Below are 19,305 nucleotides of genomic sequence, written 5' to 3'. Positions count from 1 at the left end.
GTTTTTTCCACTTGTGTCACACTCCCAATTCTGGCTTAATTGGAGACAAGTCTCTCTAGATTTTTCTGCTCAGGCTAGCTTTGAACTGAGATCCTTAGATTTCAACTTCCAGAATAGATAAGATTACAGGCATGAGCCAACAGCACCGACTTGAATTCATATTAGAATATGTTTCAGAGGTTTGATCAACTAACAGAAAAAGAACATACTATACTTAGCCATTTATTATTAAAACTTTTATTAAAACGGAGTCTTTACATCATATTTAAAATGTCATGTTCCACAGTCCAGTATTCAAGAAAAAAAATCTCTATATGCAATCATTGGCACATAAATTTAAGAACATAATTAAAATCAAGCTGAATCTTTGTATGCCATTATAGATACATATCGATCTATATAATATAATAGATCAATATATGTCTACAGAATATATATATCCTATCATAGACCTATATGTCTATCTGGATATATTTGTATCTCCAAATTCATGTCAATGACCTGAGTTTTCAAACTGTCAGTTTTCATATTTTCCATTGACTTTATTATAAAGAGAAGGGCCCAGCAAATTGAGAAAGAATAACTTTGGTTGATAGATGCCGTCTTTCCGAAGATCAAACAGAAGTCCTCAGTGGGATTACAGTTTATCTTCAGAGTCTTCTTCCAGGTGGAGCTCAGTCTGTGATGTCAAGAATGACTCCCAGGTAGCAAGGCACTGACAAATACAAACACACCAGGTGGAGATCAAGAACAGCTCGCTTTTAGTGTTACAAGTTTTCATCAATCCCCACAGACCTGTTCCTACAGCAGTCTGTCCCGTTGCTGACCCATCTTGCCAGGATTTTCATCATTTCCCATAACTTAATTGTAAAAGAAGGAATAAAGGGATTAAATCCCTCCTTAATTCTAGAGGAGGGGTTACTGGCAAATAAGAGGAAAATACCCCCAAAGGCTGAAAGATTAGCATGGAGCAGTCTCTAAAACACAACACTATTACCCCAGTGCCAGGAGAGAATAAAGTATGGCTCTCTATAGACAAAAAGCATGGTGCTGTCACTCCTTGAGCATATAAAGAGGCTCAGAGACAGTGCCCAGGTGCTGAGTTCAAGTCCCACAACCAACAATCAATCAATCAATCAAATCTAGAGAAAAGAGGGAGCTGCATGGATCTCGTCAGGAAGGCGTGGGCATCTAGACAGGCAGGGTGTAGGATCACATCATGCTGTGGAGCTGGCGCAAGCATGCCTTACCACAGAGGGACTCGAATCCCACGACATTAACTGTGAGTTGGGAAAGATTAATTGTTAAGACTGCATTTAAAAAATATAATTATTATTATAAAGGTGATGTAGAGAGGGCGTACAGTTACATAACCCGGTAAGCAGTACATGTCTTTTGGGACCATGGTCACTCCTTCCCTCGCTCTCTCAAGGTAGTTTCTTTGGCCATATTAACAGACAGTATAATAAAATGAAGCCTGGAACACCGCTTGTCTGAGGGGCTTAGAAAGGTAAGGGGAGGAGCACTGACAAGAACGCTAGGAGGTGAATACAGCCACAGAACTCCATGTACACTCGTGAAAATGGCACCAGGAATGTTGAGGGGATGAGTGAAGGTAGAAAGATGGGAGGAGGAGGAGAGTGGCGGAGGAGGGCCTGATCATGAGACTCATTATACACACAAATGACGTGCTGTATTGAAAGCTCTTAGTATAACTATTTGAAGATAATAAAAATGATTTAAAAAATCAAACGAAACATTGAATAAACCCTACCAATATAACAAAAAAAAAACTATCCACAATGCTTTAAAAACAAAACACAAGGAAACCTAGTTTGGGTTCAGGGTTTAAGCAGCAAAGTACTTGCTTGGAGGAGGAGGAGGAGGAGAAGGAAATGGAGGAGGAGGAGGAGGAAGAGGAGGGGGAGGGGGAGGAGGAGGAGGAGGAGGAGGGGAAGGAGGGGAAATGAGGGGGGAAGGAGGAGGAAGGGGAGGGGGAGGAGGAGGAGGAGGAGGGGGAAAGGGAAGAGAAGGTGGGGGAAGTGGGTGGAAAAGGCTTCTACAACTCTTTCTATTCTTCTCTGTAAAACCACACATAATCTGGCATCTAAACAACCATCTAAAGAAACTAACTTCTAAATATCCTCAAGGTAAAATTTGAAACAACATTTTGAATAGTCTGTTGACATTTCCTGTCAAATAACTGACCCGAATGTCACCAAAGATGGCATTAATCCTCAAATAATTACTCTATTTGCCGTCATATTCTGCTTCAACTATGCCAGTGTAATTAAGGCTGAAGAATTCAGTAGCCACACATGCCTGTTGAGTGTCTCTGGGAATATGTATTTCCAATCATTTCTCATCCTTGGGCTAAGATCAAGTTTTTCATTTCCAAAGTAAGCAATGGAAAGGACAGTGAAACATGGTAAAAGAGGCAAATTAGCTATTTAACAACCACCTTACCATTCTCCATACTACAGGCAGAATGAATTTACATATTTTGATCAGAGCCAATGCAGAAAAATTAGCATAGGATAACACAAATGCAGCAACCATATACCAATGTAAGTCCTCAGGTATTGTAATAGTTTCTTTATAAACCAGTTTCTTTAAATCATACAGTGCTTGCTAGGTACTCTGATCTACACATGAGAAACTGAGGCCTAAATGGCCTAACTACATTTCTGAACTCATGGGTTTCCTAAGTAACATAGCTAGTGCTCACTCATCAACAAATGGAGAAGCACCAGTATCCTATATCCCCACTAGAGGAGATTTAATGTCACTGGTGAACAGGATGAGCTGTTTTCCTTATTTCAATTGGTAAAAGGATAATTTTGGAAGGAGGTGGGCAAGAAAATGCACTGGCATCAGTGATCAAACTTCAGGAAAGAGTACCTAAGAGAGTATATAGAAGTTGAGTATATGGAAACTGGTTCCTTACACGTGTCTTGGAAATTCTTCATTTTTATTTATTTCTGGGAATACATATCTCAATGGATAGACTGAGTTAACCCACACTAAGTGAATGGCAAGCATTCAATAATTGCAAATGAGTATAGAGAAGGGATATATTGAATAACTGATGCTAATTACTGGCTAGGGTAGTAGCTGTATTTTGCTTTCTGAACACGAAGGAAGTGACAATCTGGTTTCTATTGTCTTCTAAGCTTAACAGGGTGAAATTTCACCTGATCTGAAGCCTGATCTTTACTCAGATTGCTGACCATTAAATTCTCTAAGAATTTGACCTGGCATTATGTAGCTCTTTAGGTTAGCTGATTCTCCTTTGGAAGCTTACTAGCATCTATTTCACTAATAAACACTTATTTAACTGTTCCTTCCAGCCAATACTCCACCAGTTACCTGATATTCTGCATATACATGAGATTAATATATAAGTCATTTATTTAAAAAGACAATATCTAACACTTATTTATTGATGTGTGGCAGTACTGGCACTTAAAACTCAGGGCTTCATGCTCTTGCTCCGGTAAGGCACTCTACCATTTGAGCCATACTTCCAGTTCTGGCTTTTTGCTGGTTAATTAAAGATAGAATTTTCAGATTTATCTGCCTAGGCTGGCTTCAAACTGTCATCTACAGATCTCAGCCCTCTGAATAGCTAGGATTATAGTCATGAGCCACAGGTTCCCAGCTTTCTTTTCTTTTTAACATGAAAGCTTGAGTGAAAAATTTGAGAAATGGACTGTTTATACCACACAGTTTTAAACAGTGCTCGGGTACTGTGCAATCTGATGGATCTGCAAGTCAGCAAATCAACAACTGACATCTCAAAACCTAGCATGAGCCTGGCCTTAACTTTTTTTGAAAAGGCTATTTTATTATCCTTGACTTTTCCCTGGTTTTAGGCAGTTTATTTTACTTGTTTTTTGTTTTTTTTTTTTTTTTTTTAAATCATGACAATCAGGGAAGCTGGTCAATATCTGCAAGGGAAATTACTCAGTCAGCACTGCTGGTCTAAGCTTTATGCTACCAATCGGTTCATTTTAAGTCAGAATCTCAGAAGACCAGGGGAAAATCAACAAGGGGAATTCTCTGTTTATTGGGGAATGAGGTGGCATCGTTTTCCACTCGTATTAGTTCACGAAGTATAACATCCGGATGGAAGCCGGGCGGTCCTAGTTTAGGTAGGCTGAGATAATTGTGAGCACAGGGCTGATTCTCCCAAGGGGGGAAAATGGAAGTTTAATGCGAAAAGTACACTTTTCATTTTGAAACCACATCTCTTGCTGCGTCAGCAGAAGTGGTCATGGCATTTGCCATGAGCGGAGCTGAAGGTCTCCTCAGTTTTCACGAGTGGGTAGTCATCCCACAAGCAGATGGGATGGAGGTTTCTAGAGACCCAATGGTGACAATAATGCTGTTTCTCTAGCTACAATCTGGCATCCCATGGAAGCTTTCCAGGGTTAAGGAGCAACATTGTTGTTTCCTAATGTGTCAGATCTGAGGCAGTGGGTGGGACCACGGTGGCTTCTGGCAAACCTTTAAGTGTCTCTAGGTCAATTTCCCTATTCACAGGCTAAAGGGCTCCATCCACCATGTCTCCTCTCAGAATTGGAACGGATGTCAAGAGGCTGACTACAGCTGACAAACACTGAAACTTGAGATCGCCTGTAATGTACCAGTCTGTCTCATCTGCTAGGCTTGATCAAGTATAGGACGTGGCAAGCTTAAAACTTGACCTTCCTTCCAATATGTGGTATTGATATCATTATGACTACCCTCCAAAGATAAGATTCATAAATATATGAGAAATCTCTTCAATCACCACGACAGCTGGTATAATTGTAAGAAACCTGCGTTTATGCAACAATGAGATGTACAAGACGTTATGTTGGAAAAAGAACCTTAAAACTTTGGCGCGGGGGAGGGGGGAGGAGGTGGGGAATTGGCGGGAGGCGGAGATGGGAAGGGATGGGAAAGGGAAACAAAGGAGGAGGCAACAATGCTTGATAAGAAATGTACTCATTACCTTGCTCATGTACTTGTAACCCCTCTGTACGGTATTTTCACAAAAGAAAAGTAAAAAAAAAAAAAGAATGTTTATTAAGTATAATGGTATAGTTTTCATTCATTCAGTAGCTTTGAAATATATATATAGTGCTACTCCTGGGGTTTGAACTCAGGGCCTGGGTGCTGTTGCTGAGCTGTTTTGGTCAAGGCTACTACTCTATCACTTGAGCTACAGCCCCATTTCCAGCTCTTTGGTAGTTAGTTGAAGAGTCTCACAGACTTTTCTGCCTCAGCTGGCAGTCCTCAGATCTCAGCCTCCTGAGTAGCAAGGATTACAGTCATGAATCATGGGTGCCTTGCTGAAACCTATATTTTCATATACACAATGTCAAACTCAAGGAAAGATGGTGGCTTAAGATGTATATAGGTTGAGACTCTCGTGCATGAAAGCTTAAGAAAAGCTTACAGTTGGTGACCTGCTGGCAACTTTAATCTTCATATATCCCATTATGCATGTGCCTGTCTGTGTATCTGTATATTTTAATACCTATATGACTCTATAATGAGGCAAGAGATGGGCTGGGAAGGTGGCTCAGTGGTAGAGCGCTTGCCTTGCATGCCTGAGGCCCTGGGTTCGATTCCTTAGCACCACACAAGCAAAAAGAAAAAAGCCGGAAGTGGCGCTGTGGCTCAAGTGGTAGAGCGCTAGTCTTGAGCTGAAGAGCTAAGGGACAGTGCCCAGGCCCAGAGTTCAGGCCTCAGAACCGGACCGCCCTCCCCCCCCCCCGAAAAAAAAAGAAAAGAAAAAAAATAAAGAGGCAAGAGCTATTTTATTTTCAAGTGTTTAGAGATGAGGATGAGACTCATTGAAATAAGTTCCTCCAGGTCAGCTTGCTTAAAGTCACAAGTTCTATCCCTCCAAAATGCACACTCTCAGCCACCGTTGGAGAGTGTCCACACTACTTCCTATCTCTGAGCTAATGGCACCAATCTGCTCATGAAAAAAGCTGCGAGAAAGCTTCGCTTCATCCAAAACACCACATCATTAACAATTAACTCAACAGGATCAATATTCCTCAAGAACAATAAACTAAAATAACAAGAAAGTTGCCTAAAACAGAAACAATATGTATTATCTGATATGATAAAAGCCAAACTTATTTTAAAACCAGAAATTCCCATTTTAAGACAAAAGTTCTTATGCATCTACTTTCTCTCCCAACAGAAAAAAAGTATCTTTTAAGAGAGTTCCATGATGGCTGTCTCCCTGTGATTGCTTCCTAAGGATTTTAAAGTTGTCTGTGGTGAGCACAGAGAACACCAGCTACACTTCAGGGAATACTGAAGCTCAAACATGTAGAATTACACTGCATCAATATCATGGCAAAACTATTGATCATTGCCTAAGGTGAAGACAATGAATATGTAATATATAGCATATGTAACAGTATATAATATGGTGTGATGTACTTACATTAATATTCTATGATTACTAAACATCTGTATAGTGATATTGCATCAGATTTAAGATCTGATTTGAGGTGGTATCTAACTTATCAGATGTAAGATCTGATCATTAGCAAAATCTTTCAGGCACTGCAGCTTTTTAAATTCTGAAGTACCATCAACCCATACGGAAATGTGAGATGATGTTGCCAGAAAATTGTAACTTCTATCATGTGGCAATAGCTCCACATTATTCATTGAATTTCATTTTTAGGAAAGTTTAAAGTCAGCTTTAGAGACTCGTCTGCCAATTTGTAATTTTAGAAATATCTGTGACTTTGAAATAACAGGATTTGCATATTATTTTTTTAAATTTCCTTTTACTTCTCTCAAGAAAATAAAAGTATACCACTTAAGTGACTCATTAGCTACAGACGCCATCTTGTGGTCCGTTTATTTATTATTCTGTGGTGTTTTGAGGATGTCTAATCCAAAATTGGAGAAAACTACAAGGGGGCTTTAACTATGATTTATTCCACTTCTCTCATTTTCACACAGTGATAACTTGGAACAGCAAACTGCCTAATGTACTGGGAATCTTTATAGTAGGATTAATATGAGCCAAAAATATTATGTCATGTGGTGTGCCATGTCTATTTTACTTAAATAGTTGTGTGTCCTTAAGTAGTTGTGAACAAGTTTCAATTCAACCTGTAAGTTGGTGAGTATAATGCATCTTAATCAATGTCATCCCTTTAATCATTCTCTCCCATCAACTCCACCCATTCCATCAAGTTACCTGATTCTGCTTTCAGATATGTACGTTGACTATTATGTATTCAATGTATTATGTATTTCAAGTCATTTCTTCCTTTTCTAACCTTTCTCCATTCAAACCTCTGAATAACTTAACTTCCGAAAAATGTAGCATATCTAGTCCAAAGGATGGGAAGAGGCACAGATTGTCGGTACTATGGTATAAATATCCATTTACATGTAAGCTACACTTCATTTGCATGCATAATTAAGTCAATATATCACAGAATATACTGGTGAAAACCTAATAGGAGTGTCTCTGAGAGCAGAAATCAGCAAAACAACAATAATCTTCAAGACTTAGAGTTCCACAGTTATATAATACTTGTATAAAAGTTTGACAATTATGTTAACAATGAGTTATAGCTATGAGTTAAATACCTAATTCAAATAGAAATCATTATTTAATCTTAAGGTAGACTGCCTTGAATTTTTGTATTCAACAGTTTCTATTCTGTCTTCTTTACGCAAAATTTCTGGTAACAATTTTCCAAACTGCATGTATTTTTCTAAGCACTTATTGTGGTTAATCTCCAAAAAATCCTTCTTAATCACTCCTTTCCATTCCCCAGTCAGCCTATAATAGATAACCAAAATAGCCTCCATAAAGATTTAAGATAAAAAATGGACTATTTGAAACCATGATCAATGCTAAAGCCTGTCTTCAGTCTGTAAGAGAACAAATTTAAAAAATTATACAAGTTTATTCCATTTCTAACTTTTTCTTTTCCTATTATATTTTCTGTTCATTTATTTGTACACTTTTATTCTAGTTGCAAAACTGACTACACATTAAAAAAAATGGTTAGCATGATACAGACTGTAAAAAGGGCATAATATTAATTTTCAATAATCAATAATGTGTATCACCCTATTAGAAACACAAGAAAACTCCTAGATGCTAAATGGAGTGTTGTACATAGCAGTAAGGTCATAAAAAGTTGATGTATCCTCGCTTTTGAAAAAGAACATACCAAAATGAATTAAGTGGTCTATAGAAAACAATGTCAGAGCCTGAAATTTGTAATCTAGACAGTCAGGCTTCTAGTTAACGAGTAAGTGAATAAGACAATAAATAGTAGGGCCAAGGGATGAGTTAGATTGGAATATTTAACCAATATAAAAACAGACTGGGTAGCAGGCTCATTCTTGAAATTCTAAACTATTCAGGAAGCAGAGATCTGAAGGATCATAGTTCAAAGCCAGCAAGGAAAGAAAAGTCCATGGAATTCCATATGGAAAGTAAACAGCAAAAAATGGGGCTGGAGGTACAGTCCAAATGGTAGAGTATCAGCCAAACAAGTACCATTTCCAAAGATATAAAATAAAAAGACTTCCTGTCCTGGACAACTCTGGCTTATTCCTATTCTAGTTGTCTTGATTTTGATTATTTAAAAAAAGGGTTGTGTGTGTTTGTCTTTAAGGAAGGTTAAGTTCACTCAGGAGTTTATCTTTAGGGGAGGTTAAATTCATTCAGCCTAAGAGGTAAGAGTATTTTTTTAATGTACTGTTTGATAATTCTTATGTCTCTGTCCTACGATTTTATGTATTTTTTCCACATATGCCATTTTTGGTACTTTAGAGTTTGAAGTCAGGGTCTCGTGCAGTATTATTAGGCAGGTATTCTGCCGGGTCCCAAGATTATCTAACAAAATTCATCTACTACCTGTCATTGATTAGGCTCAAAACTCCACTGGACAAATCTACCAAGTCCAGCAAAACAGTATCAGGGGACTCAGTGTGATCAGGGGACTCTGTGTGTGGGGTGATGGTATGGGAAGTGAACTACTTTGGAAAGTTCCAGTTTCAGTACACTCATCTTTCTGGCAAGAAAGAAACCACCAACGTGACCTGGGTGAGATCTGCCAGTGTCCCGTCTAGGCTTCCTGGGCTGTCAGCTTTCCAGTTGGTTAGGTAAAGGCTTTTTGTACCATGCACTGGAAAGGGAATATGACCAGCTTTCTTTTTGTGGAAGGAGTAGTTTTCGTTTCATCTCTTTTAATAGACTGCACTTAAATGACCTTTTCTTTCCTTAATATTGGCTGAGCCCCATCCACTGTCTCTTCCCTTCTGCAGAAATGCAGCTGCTGTTCATCAGTTCCCACGCAGGGTTTTTTTTTTTTTTACCCTCTCAATCCTATCACAGTTGACCATTTTTTGTTCCAAAGAGAATCCCCATCCTCACTGTGGCTTGGATCTAGTTCTATGGGCAGTTCTTCACTTTTCTCCCCATCTCATTTCCTCCTGAAACACTTCCAGTTCCAGCTGTGTTCCTCTGCTCCACCTTTCCAGCCCTCATGGTCCCCTGCCACGGCTCACGTCCACAGCTGCAGTCACAGCTGACTCTGCATCTGCTGCATTCTGCCTTTCAGAACTGTTCTCTCCACTTCAATCATACACTTTTATAGCCTGTGACTTGAAAGCAGAACTAGCTCTTCTGTAATCTTTTAAGCCACTTCACTAAATTCTAAGAAATTTCACAGATACGGGCTAGGGTTTTCCTTCTTTGTTTTCTCTTACCAGATTTTTTTAAAAAGGTACTTTACCCCTAGGTAAATGGCATAGGAAGACAAAGGTTGCTCTTTGCTAGTTAGAACTAAGAGGCTATTCTCATTGCCTCTTTTAACAAAGTAATTTTTCTGACTTTTCAGCTCCAAAGGAACAGAACTTCCCATGGAAATCTAGATCCCAAATCTTCCTTAGACAGCAGTTGTAAAAACATTCTTAATAAAGTTTGGGATGGTTCATGTAGAAATGGTAGTCATGTAGGTATTAATGGCAGTCATTAAGGTATTAAGAACATGTTGTGTGGAACATGTGCTGCCACAAAACTCCCTTTACAAACTCCTTCATCATAACTTCTCCATCTCATGAATTTCCTGTTAAAAATTTCATACTACTAAGCCACCCTTGATGTATTAAAGACAAAGAAAATAAAGACAGTAAGGCAATTACAAAGGTCCTCACACAAGAATGTAAAGGAGACCAGGGCTGTCTGACATGACTGGACTAGGTAGATTGTTGGTCTGTCTGTTTGTCTGTCTCTCTCTGTGCCCTTTTTCTAAAAAGTAACTTTTAGAATTCTTTAGAACTCTTAAAAGAACTCTTTTAGAGTTCTTGCCAAACCCAGAGCTACTGTAGAGAAAGACTTTACTAACTGTTGCTGCTAGAAAGGACATAGGTTAGCTAAACAAACTCAATAATATTGCAGGAAAGCTTGCCTAAGAAGATGTTCTTATCATTTACAGTATCTGACAAAGACCATTTCCTGTGACTCTCCTATATTACTGGGATAAACAGCACCAACAGCAACAAAGGCAGATTCTCTTGGATGCCTACAGATAAACAATGAAAATGCCCATGGCTCTTCATCCAGCATGCCATGTGTATTATGACAGTACCCCTTTCACACTGTGAGGAAGTTCTTTTCTCTTGCTATTTGCATGCCATCGTACAGTCAGTCATGTGCTGTAGTAACAATGCTTCAGCCAATGATAGGACACAAAGAACATAGTCTGGTGATACAGGGTTCACTTTAGTTTGTGGAAGTACACCCTTGGATGTTTGCAGAGCAAGGAAACATCTACACACACCTTCCATAGAATAGATGTCTATTGCTGAACAACATATAGCTATTTTTGAAATTATTTACCACAGTCAGTTGGATTTTTGGCTTTTTTGTGTTGTCATTCTTGTTTTTCTCAGACTTCATAAACCTCTCCTTAATTATTAGTCATATAGAACAGAATAAAAATAATGATTTACCAATTCACAGTGAATATTTTATACTAGGAGTCAAAGGCCTCCCAACAAATTCATGTGACTAAGTACAGCATTTCAATAAGCTAACAACTGGAAGAACATATAGACACAAACTTGAGATGAATAATGACTTCCTTTCATTTTGATATTTAAATTTTGAGATATGTAAATGGTGGCCATTTCACTTCAGGCAAATAAATCCTTCATGGGAGACCCTTTTGGGGATTTATCTATGTAAATACTGAAGAAAATGGAAGTATTTTTGTTAGAATGTGAGTAAATTCAAGCAACAATTTCACTGAATATCTGAAATATTCTGAAGTGAACAGATAACAGCAGATTGCTTATTAGACAGTCTTTTTGCTAGTTAAGAATTACTGCTTTATTTAGGGCCTTGACCTCCTGATTTTGCCTTAGTAGACTGATGTGCAACATCTGATAACATTTTTTCATTCAGGAAAAAAAAGTCCCACAAATAACTTGAGTTGTAGAAGTCTTTGAAGTTACTGTATCCTTTAAAACACACACACACACACACACACACACACACACACACACACACACACACACACACACACACACAATCATTCTTCCAGGTTTAGATTTCCAAGGTCTATCAAAATTATACATACATATAATTTTGATAATATTGAGAAATAAAATTCATTTTAAGGACAGAGTTAAGAATGTGATACTACTGTGGAAAAGAAAATCCACAACATGGTAAGATAAGTGTTAATAATAAGAAAACAGTAATTTGTGTGAACTGAATTCCACCTATAAAATGACAAGAGTACACATTTATGCAAGAGGTTAGTCACAAAACCCAAATATCTTGGTTGGACTTTGATGCAATTATTATGATCATTTTCTCTTAGGAAAGTAAAACATCTGAGACTAGAAAAATTTGGCAAAACTTATCATGTAAAGAAAAAATAATTTTTTTTGTCATTTTCTATACCTTAATACACTTATGTTTTATAATCATAGCCATGAATACTACACACTCTATATTTTCAAGACATTCTTATACAAATTTATCTCAGGTGATGATCCTTAAAATTCAGCAATGTACACAGATAAATTTAAATCATTTGGTGATAATAAAGTCCCAATGTGCTTTTTTTTAAGAGTTGTATTTTGAAATCATTCAAAAACTGAGGTTCGTGAGTATTTTCTGCTATTGGAATTTATTTCAGGGTGCTGGTGTTGCTAGGAAGTTCAGGAGAGCTACAGTCCTCCCTTATGACCCAGCATTCCCACTTTTGGGCATTTACTCAAATGAAAACAAACAAGGTCATACCAAAGGTACCAGCACAACTATGTTTATCACAGCATTATTCACCATAGCTAAGATATGGAACCAACCCAGATGCCCCTCAGTAGATGAGTGGATCAAGAAAATGTGGGGTGTGTGTGTGTGTGTGTGTGTGTGTGTGTGTGTGTGTGTGTGTGTGTGTGTGTGTGTGTGTGTGTGTGTATGTGAATTTCTATGCTTCTATCAGAAAGAATGACACTGCTCCATTTGTTAGGAAATGGAAACACATGGAAAAAATCATATTAAGTGAAGTAAGCCAGTCCCAAAGAAATTTACGTCCCATGTTTTCCCTTATTTGCAATAATTAGTATACATACAGGATAATCTTATCAGATGAGCTGAAAAGCTCAAAAGCTATGTACATATGTCCATAGAAGTGAAGTCCATAGAAGTCCATGCTAAGTGAAATGAACCCCAAGATATGGACACAAGAGTTTGTCTTTGTTGTTATTGTTTTAAATATATTAAGAGATTTGTTTTGTTTCCTTTGTATATTCTTCCCCCTATGGTATATCCCCTGTTGTCACTGTACTTGGTGTTGATACCCTGCATCTTGTATATACATATGTCTAACCTGGGCAGAGGAAGGAGAATAACAAAACGCTGAAACAAGGACACAGGATGACCCATTGCAACAAGGATACACACAGAACAGTATATTGAAAACAAACTTTACAACTTCAGGTGAAGGTAGGGTGGGGAGGAGTGTGGGGGAGGCAGAGGGAAGGGACAGTAGGACAAGGGAAGGGGTAACAATGATTGACAAGTAAAGTACTCATTGCCTTACTCATGTAACTGTCTGTAACCCCTCTCTACAGCAGCTTTACAATAAAATTAAATTTAAAAAAAGAGAAAGTTTTTCAAGGGTGCCTTTTCCCATAGAGTGAATGAAGCGGTCTCCAGTTAATCCATGACTTCAACTCCATTCCTCCTTTCTCCAAAAGACAGACAGTCTTTTGAACATGGTCTTTCATTCTATGCTCTCATTCATGTGTTCGCTATGCCTAGAACTCTAGTTTATTTATTTATTTATTTAAATTTTTGTGTGTGTCTGGGATGGGGAGATAGGGGGGAATGAACTCAGTGTTTAGAGCTTGCCAGGCAGGTACTTTACCATCTTGGCCATACCCTCAGTCTTTTTGCTTTATGTTTATCAGTCTTTTGCTTTTTGTTTATCAGATAGCATCTGTGGCTAACTCTGTCTGTCATACTGGCCTCCAACTGCAATCCCGCTGTCTCAATCTCTAAAGCAGCCAGAATTTCAGGTGTGCCAAACCTACCCAGCCTGATTTCTCACGTCTGACAACTTGTGGTCACTTGGGTTTTGATACAACCATAGTCTCTGAGTCAAAGTGCTCATCCATTTTTCATTAGATGCCCTGAATGTCTTTCTGTAATGGAACATGCCATTTTGTTATGCTCTCCATTGGATTTTTTAACTCAGGGTTTCATACTCATTAACCTGCTTTCTCAGCTGCAGCTCTACCAGTTGAGTCACACCTCCAGTCTTGGATTTTGCTCATTATTTGGAGGTGGGAGTCTCCTGGACATTTAACTTTAGTCATCCATATCTCAGCCTTCTGAGTAGCTGGGTTTATAGGTGTGAGTCACTGGCACCTGGCTATTATCTTGTCTCAACTGACTATATCTTCATTAATTGTAACTACATCGCAAAGGAACTGTTTTTCTTGTATACTCCCTTCTCTCCCCACCACACCCCACCCTGATACAGGACCCTTGTATAGGTGCCCAATTAACTTTCTATCTCCCCGACCCCAATACCAGGGTTTGAACTCAGGGCCTTACATATGCTCAGCTTTGCTTACTTGGCAGGTCTCTACCACTTGAACTATTCTTCCAGCCTTGTTTGTGCTGGCTATTCTGGAGATGGAGTCTAGCAAACTTTTTGGCAAGGGTTAGCCTTGAATTATGATGTCCAGATATCAGCATCCTGAGTAGCTAGGATTATAGGCATGAGCCACCGGAAGCTAGCTCAAATATCACTATCACTTAATCTTTGAAAATAGACAAGATTTTTTAAAAGTATCTTTTACACATTTCTCTTGGAGTTCTTGGAGTTCATCTCATAAAACATTATTTGATATGATCACATGCACATAGTTATTGAGCCTTTGTCAACCACTCCTACGCATATCCTCCTTTGGTCTTGGTGTGTGAATATCTAGTCCTATATAATTTATCAGTGTGTGTGTGTGTGTGTGTGTGTGTGTGTGTGTGTGTGTGTGTGTGTGTGTGTGTGTGTGTGTGTGTGTGTGTGTGTGTAGCATTTTTATTTTCCTTTTGCCTTATTAGGTTATATTTGGGAGGGAAAGGGAGAGCACAGAAAAGGTGGAAGAAAGGTGGGCAAATACAGCAGTGATACTCACTAGAAACTATGTGGAAAATGAACTGTACATCTTGTGGGTAGGGACAGGAAGGAAAAACTGGGAGAGAGCAAGGGAAAGAGAGAAGTGGTTCAAAAAGAATTGTACTCATTTCTCATTATCTCATTCATGTAATTGTAACCCTCTGCATAACAACTCTACAATAACAATAAATAAAAAGGAAAAGTACTGTGACCTTCAAAATGGAAATTCCTTAAATATATTCTACATTGTTAATTTATCCAGAGATAAAGATGTGTATTTTTAAAAAGTACAGGCTGGATGGAGAAAAGTGACAGTAGAATATTCCTCATTTGAGAAAATGTTTTTGAAATAGTTGTAAAATTAAAAACAAAATGGTGACTCAAAATGAAAAAGTGATGCTTAGGCTCTTTTCTGAGCCTGCTTCTCCCAAAATTGTCATTACTCTTTCCCTAACTGAATAAGAGGCACCTCTCTTGTGTTGTTATTATTGTGTTTGTTGTTGTTGTTGTTTTTGTCAGTACTGGGACTTGAACTCCAGGTCTGGGTATTGTCCCTTTGCTTTTTTTTTTTATTCAAAGCTGGTGCTTTACCACTTGAGCCACAGCTCTATTTCTGGAGTTTTGGTGGCTCATTGGAGATAAGATTTTCATCCACTTCTCTAGCTGGGCTGGCTTCCAACAATGATCCTCAGGTCTCAGCCTCCTAAGTAGCTAGGATCTCAGGTATGAGTCACTAGCATAGTGACATTCCTCTCTGAATAGCTCTGAAAGCTGAAGATGACAGAGGACTAAGTTACATGTACAGACCCTGGACTAATGTTTCTGCTTACTGCAACCTCCATTCCTTTTCTTCCTTTACAAACTTTGTAACAGAAAAGAGAGGAAAAGAGGGAAGTATTATCAAGTGTTTCAAATCCTTCCCAAACCAAGAAACTGAGGAGAAATCAAACAAAACAAAATGGCGCCTGGCCACTCGACGGGCACTGAGCATTACAGAGGCTTTGGATGTGACTCAGTTCCTTACGGGGCTCTTTCTACTCAGCACAGGGAGTGAGCCACATCGAAACCCACTGTTACCTGTTCGTAGTAGTGGATGTTCTCCTCTGCCATGTCTGTGAAGGCAGACTTGATATCGTTCTGCATGTTTTGCTTCCATCTTTCCCAGTCGGCTTTCAAGGCATTGTTTGCACATTCCACTTTATCTTCAAGTCTTCCAATCTCTTCTGTGAGCTGAAGTGGGTCACAAAGAGAGATAAATTATTCTGCATTGCCTTGCCATCAGGTGAACTCATTGAATTTATATAGATCATAATAGTGTGATAAGCTTAAGAAGAATTCCTCTGATTGGTGCTTGTATCACAGTCATCTGCATTTGCCTGTTTAATGAGTACTACAGGAAAATGTGCACTGGTTCTGGGCAGGCCAGGATTGTAGAGCAAAATTCCGGGGTTTGCCACCTGAGCACTGGGATCTTGTCTCAGTCTCTCGGGCTTGAGCTTTCAATTCTCTTTAACAAAACAAATTATTTCAAAAACTTCTTTACCAACAGCGCCAATATCACCATCAGTTTGCTGATGTTTATTCTTATCCAAGGACATGGTTTCATTCACTTCAGTTTCCCAATCTTGGGCCCCAGTTTTGTATTTTACCAAAGCCCAATGAACTGACATGTAACATCCATCAAAACTAGGTGACCAGGTGCCAGTAGTGATCCTGGCTACTCGAGGGGAAGAGATCTGAAGATCACAGTTCAAAGCCAGCACAGGCAGGAAAGTCCATGAGACTCTTATTTCCAATTAACCAGCAAAAAGCCAGAAAGGAAGCTGTAGCTCAAGTAGCAGAGCACTAGCCTGGAATAAAAAAGCTAATGACAGTGCCCTGGTCCAGAGTTCAAACCCCAGTACCAGCTCAAAAATAAAGAAAAGATGATTTTGTTCAACCTATAGGCTCAGGAGGTTCACAGAATAATTTCACTTAACTGGTAGCAATGGCAGATTCATGTCGCAAAGCCTGGTTCCAATTTTATGCCCCAGGACTAAGTGGCTTAGTATTAGATCTGTACAGTTCGCTGCCAAAACTTCTGAGTAGGAAATCTAGTCATTATGTCTAACATATCAATACATTTTATATGTGCATAGATTCATATCCTCACACATATTTATCCAGGGCTTCATCTGTACCAGCAACTTAGCAATGAAGATGAGACAAAAAAATTCAAGCTTTTCCAGAGTTTGTGCTCTCTAGGGGAGACGCAGATTACACCAAAATAAATAAAACATGATCTATCAGGGACAACTGGGAGCTAAGCAGAAAGAAAGGTGAGAAATGCTAGAGAAGATGAGCAGGGAAAGCTAAAGGAGAACCAATCCTTTGAATGAGGGTCCACAGTAGTGGTGGGTGCACTGTGGGGGCACTGCGGGGAGTGGCGGGCACAGGGTGTGATCCTGGGGGTGAACGCATCTCTGGCTGGCTTCTCTGTGGCAAGGAGACACTGTGGCTGTGACCGAGGGAAAGACAACAGGAAGGGTTGTGGACAAAGAGTTCAGAGAAGCATGGGTGATCAAATCACAGTATGCTATGAGCTCACAGTCTGTGAGTTGGAGCAAGAGTTTATCAAGACAGACCCAAAGCTAGAAAAATGTGAGCCTTAGAGAGAGCCTCATGCCTGTAATCCTAACTATTCAGGAGGCTGAGATCTGAGGACTGCAGTTCAAAGCCAGCCTAGGCAGACACATGGAGAGAGCCTCTTCTCTCCAAGTAAACCACATAAAAGCTGGAAGTGGAGGTGTGGATTAAGCAGCCCAATACCAGTGTTGAGCAAAAGAGCCATGCAAGAACAAGATCCAGTGACAGCACAAAAAGAAAAGAAAGAATACAAGGGTCTGGCTTGCTCCTAGATATTGGCTCACCCTTGAGCATGCATATGGCCTTTGTTAGAAACTACAATGGAGGGTGTAGGCTTCATCCTTGAGTACTCATGCGAACAGGGAGAAATAAGAACAACTGGTTAAAGAGAACAGGAAAGAAATCTCATGTCAAGTACTCTGCTGGTGTAAATTCACTGACTCATGCTTGCTTTGGGGTTTCTGAAGAACAAAAGGTGCCTCCAATAGGGGTTGGGAAATGGGAAGAATGATGATAGACAGGTAGGTGGCTGTCACCTTCTAAAAGAAGCTTTTCCTGAGGATGGGAGGATCTAAAACAGAGGGGGAGTAAATGAGGAGTGTAAAGAAAAGGAGGAAGAAATAAAAAACAGATTCGAGATACTGAGGCTAAAATGCCAGAAGCAAGAGACTGTGATACCAGGCTATGTGTGAGTACAGGACAAAGGTCCATGTTCTTGAAGTCAATTGGAGGGAGGGTTGGGTAGAACACAGAGGCTTATAGGCTCTTATAGTCCTAAATTGTCCTGTTGTGTCTGCTGGGCCATACAAACCCTAAACTCATTTGGTTACAAACAGGTCATCAAATCCAGTTAGGGGAGGCCAATTACACTAAACCTCCAAAGTGGCTTTACTATACAAACTCAGGAGCAGTTCATATTTTCAAGAAAACAAGCTGGAAAGTATGAACAAAAAAGTAACGGGCTTCATTCTTCACTTACCTACTATTTATTCCCATCTGTTGTGGGTAGAGACTTGTTAGATGTTGTAAGAGATTTTAAAAAATCAAATGATATGTTGTTTCTTGAACAGATGGGTCCAAATTAATCGCCCCCCCCAAAAACACATGATTTTTCCTTTGCTCTTATAAAAAATAGTAGGATCAAACTCTCAAATGATTATTTAAAAATTATTAAGGAGTATTTTCCTGATGGGAAAGACATCATGAATTTAAAGAGATCATTATTTGTAGAAATCAAACTCTATCTTCTGTTTCCATGACCTTATGAGACTATTTTCATAAACCATTGTCCATTATATTTTTTATCAGTAATTTTTTTTCCAGTCCTGGGGCTTGAACTCAAGGCCTAGGAGTTATCATAGAGCTAGTTTGCTCAAGGCTAGTACTCTACTATTTGAGACACAGCTCCATTTCTGGCTTTTTAATGGTTAATTAGACATAAAAGTCTTAAGGACCTTCCTGTCTGGGCTGGCTTTGAAATATGATCCTCAGATCTCAGCCTCTTAAGTAGCTAGAATTACAGGTGCCATTAGTGCCTGGCAATAATTAATAATTACTGAAGCATAAAATGTCACAAGCCCTCAGGGGAAAAAATACAAATGAACATTTTCCCCAAAAACATTTCCCTGAAAACATTTCCTGGTAAGTCAAAAATCTTCTCTGGCAAGGTAAGAAAAGTAAAAGCAGAAAGATCCCATTATTCTGCCAGATGACTGTAAGCTTTTAGATTTTTTCCCCCTTTAAATAAGAATCAGTTTGTATCCAACATCTAAGCAGTACTCATTATATACTAAGTGCCATGTGAGGCACAAGACCCTCTTGTCAAATGTTTCCACTTCTCATTGTGAAACACTTCTGTTACAGAGGCAAATCTTTATTTAACACCAAAAAATTCTCCCAAATACCAATGTAGTTCCAGAATGAGTGTAACATGGCAGGCTTTAATGTGTTTCTTAAATTGGGATTCCTATACCTAGAAAACACCCACGGG

General features: G+C 39.0%; 1 protein-coding gene across 2 annotated transcripts in view; it reads right to left on the bottom strand.

Moving 5' to 3' along the window:
* Window positions 1-232: 232 nt before the first annotated feature.
* Snx7 (sorting nexin 7) overlaps window positions 233-19,305 on the bottom strand; it is a 74,837-nt gene continuing 55,764 nt past the window's right edge. For both annotated transcript variants that reach the window (XM_070007779.1, XM_070007780.1), the window contains 2 exons: window positions 15,768-15,920; window positions 233-715 (listed from right to left, as the gene is read on the bottom strand). In XM_070007779.1, the coding sequence (XP_069863880.1) occupies window positions 638-715; window positions 15,768-15,920 (231 nt within the window). In that variant the 3' untranslated portion in view covers window positions 233-637. The remainder of the gene's footprint in view (window positions 716-15,767; window positions 15,921-19,305) is intronic.

The sequence above is a fragment of the Dipodomys merriami genome, unplaced genomic scaffold (genome assembly GCF_024711535.1).
Source record: "Dipodomys merriami isolate MVZ:Mamm:240054 unplaced genomic scaffold, mDipMer1.0.p SCAF_7, whole genome shotgun sequence".
NCBI lineage: Eukaryota > Metazoa > Chordata > Mammalia > Rodentia > Heteromyidae > Dipodomys > Dipodomys merriami.
Note: the sequence above shows the minus strand (reverse complement) of the source record. Positions and strands in the feature narration are given on the sequence as shown.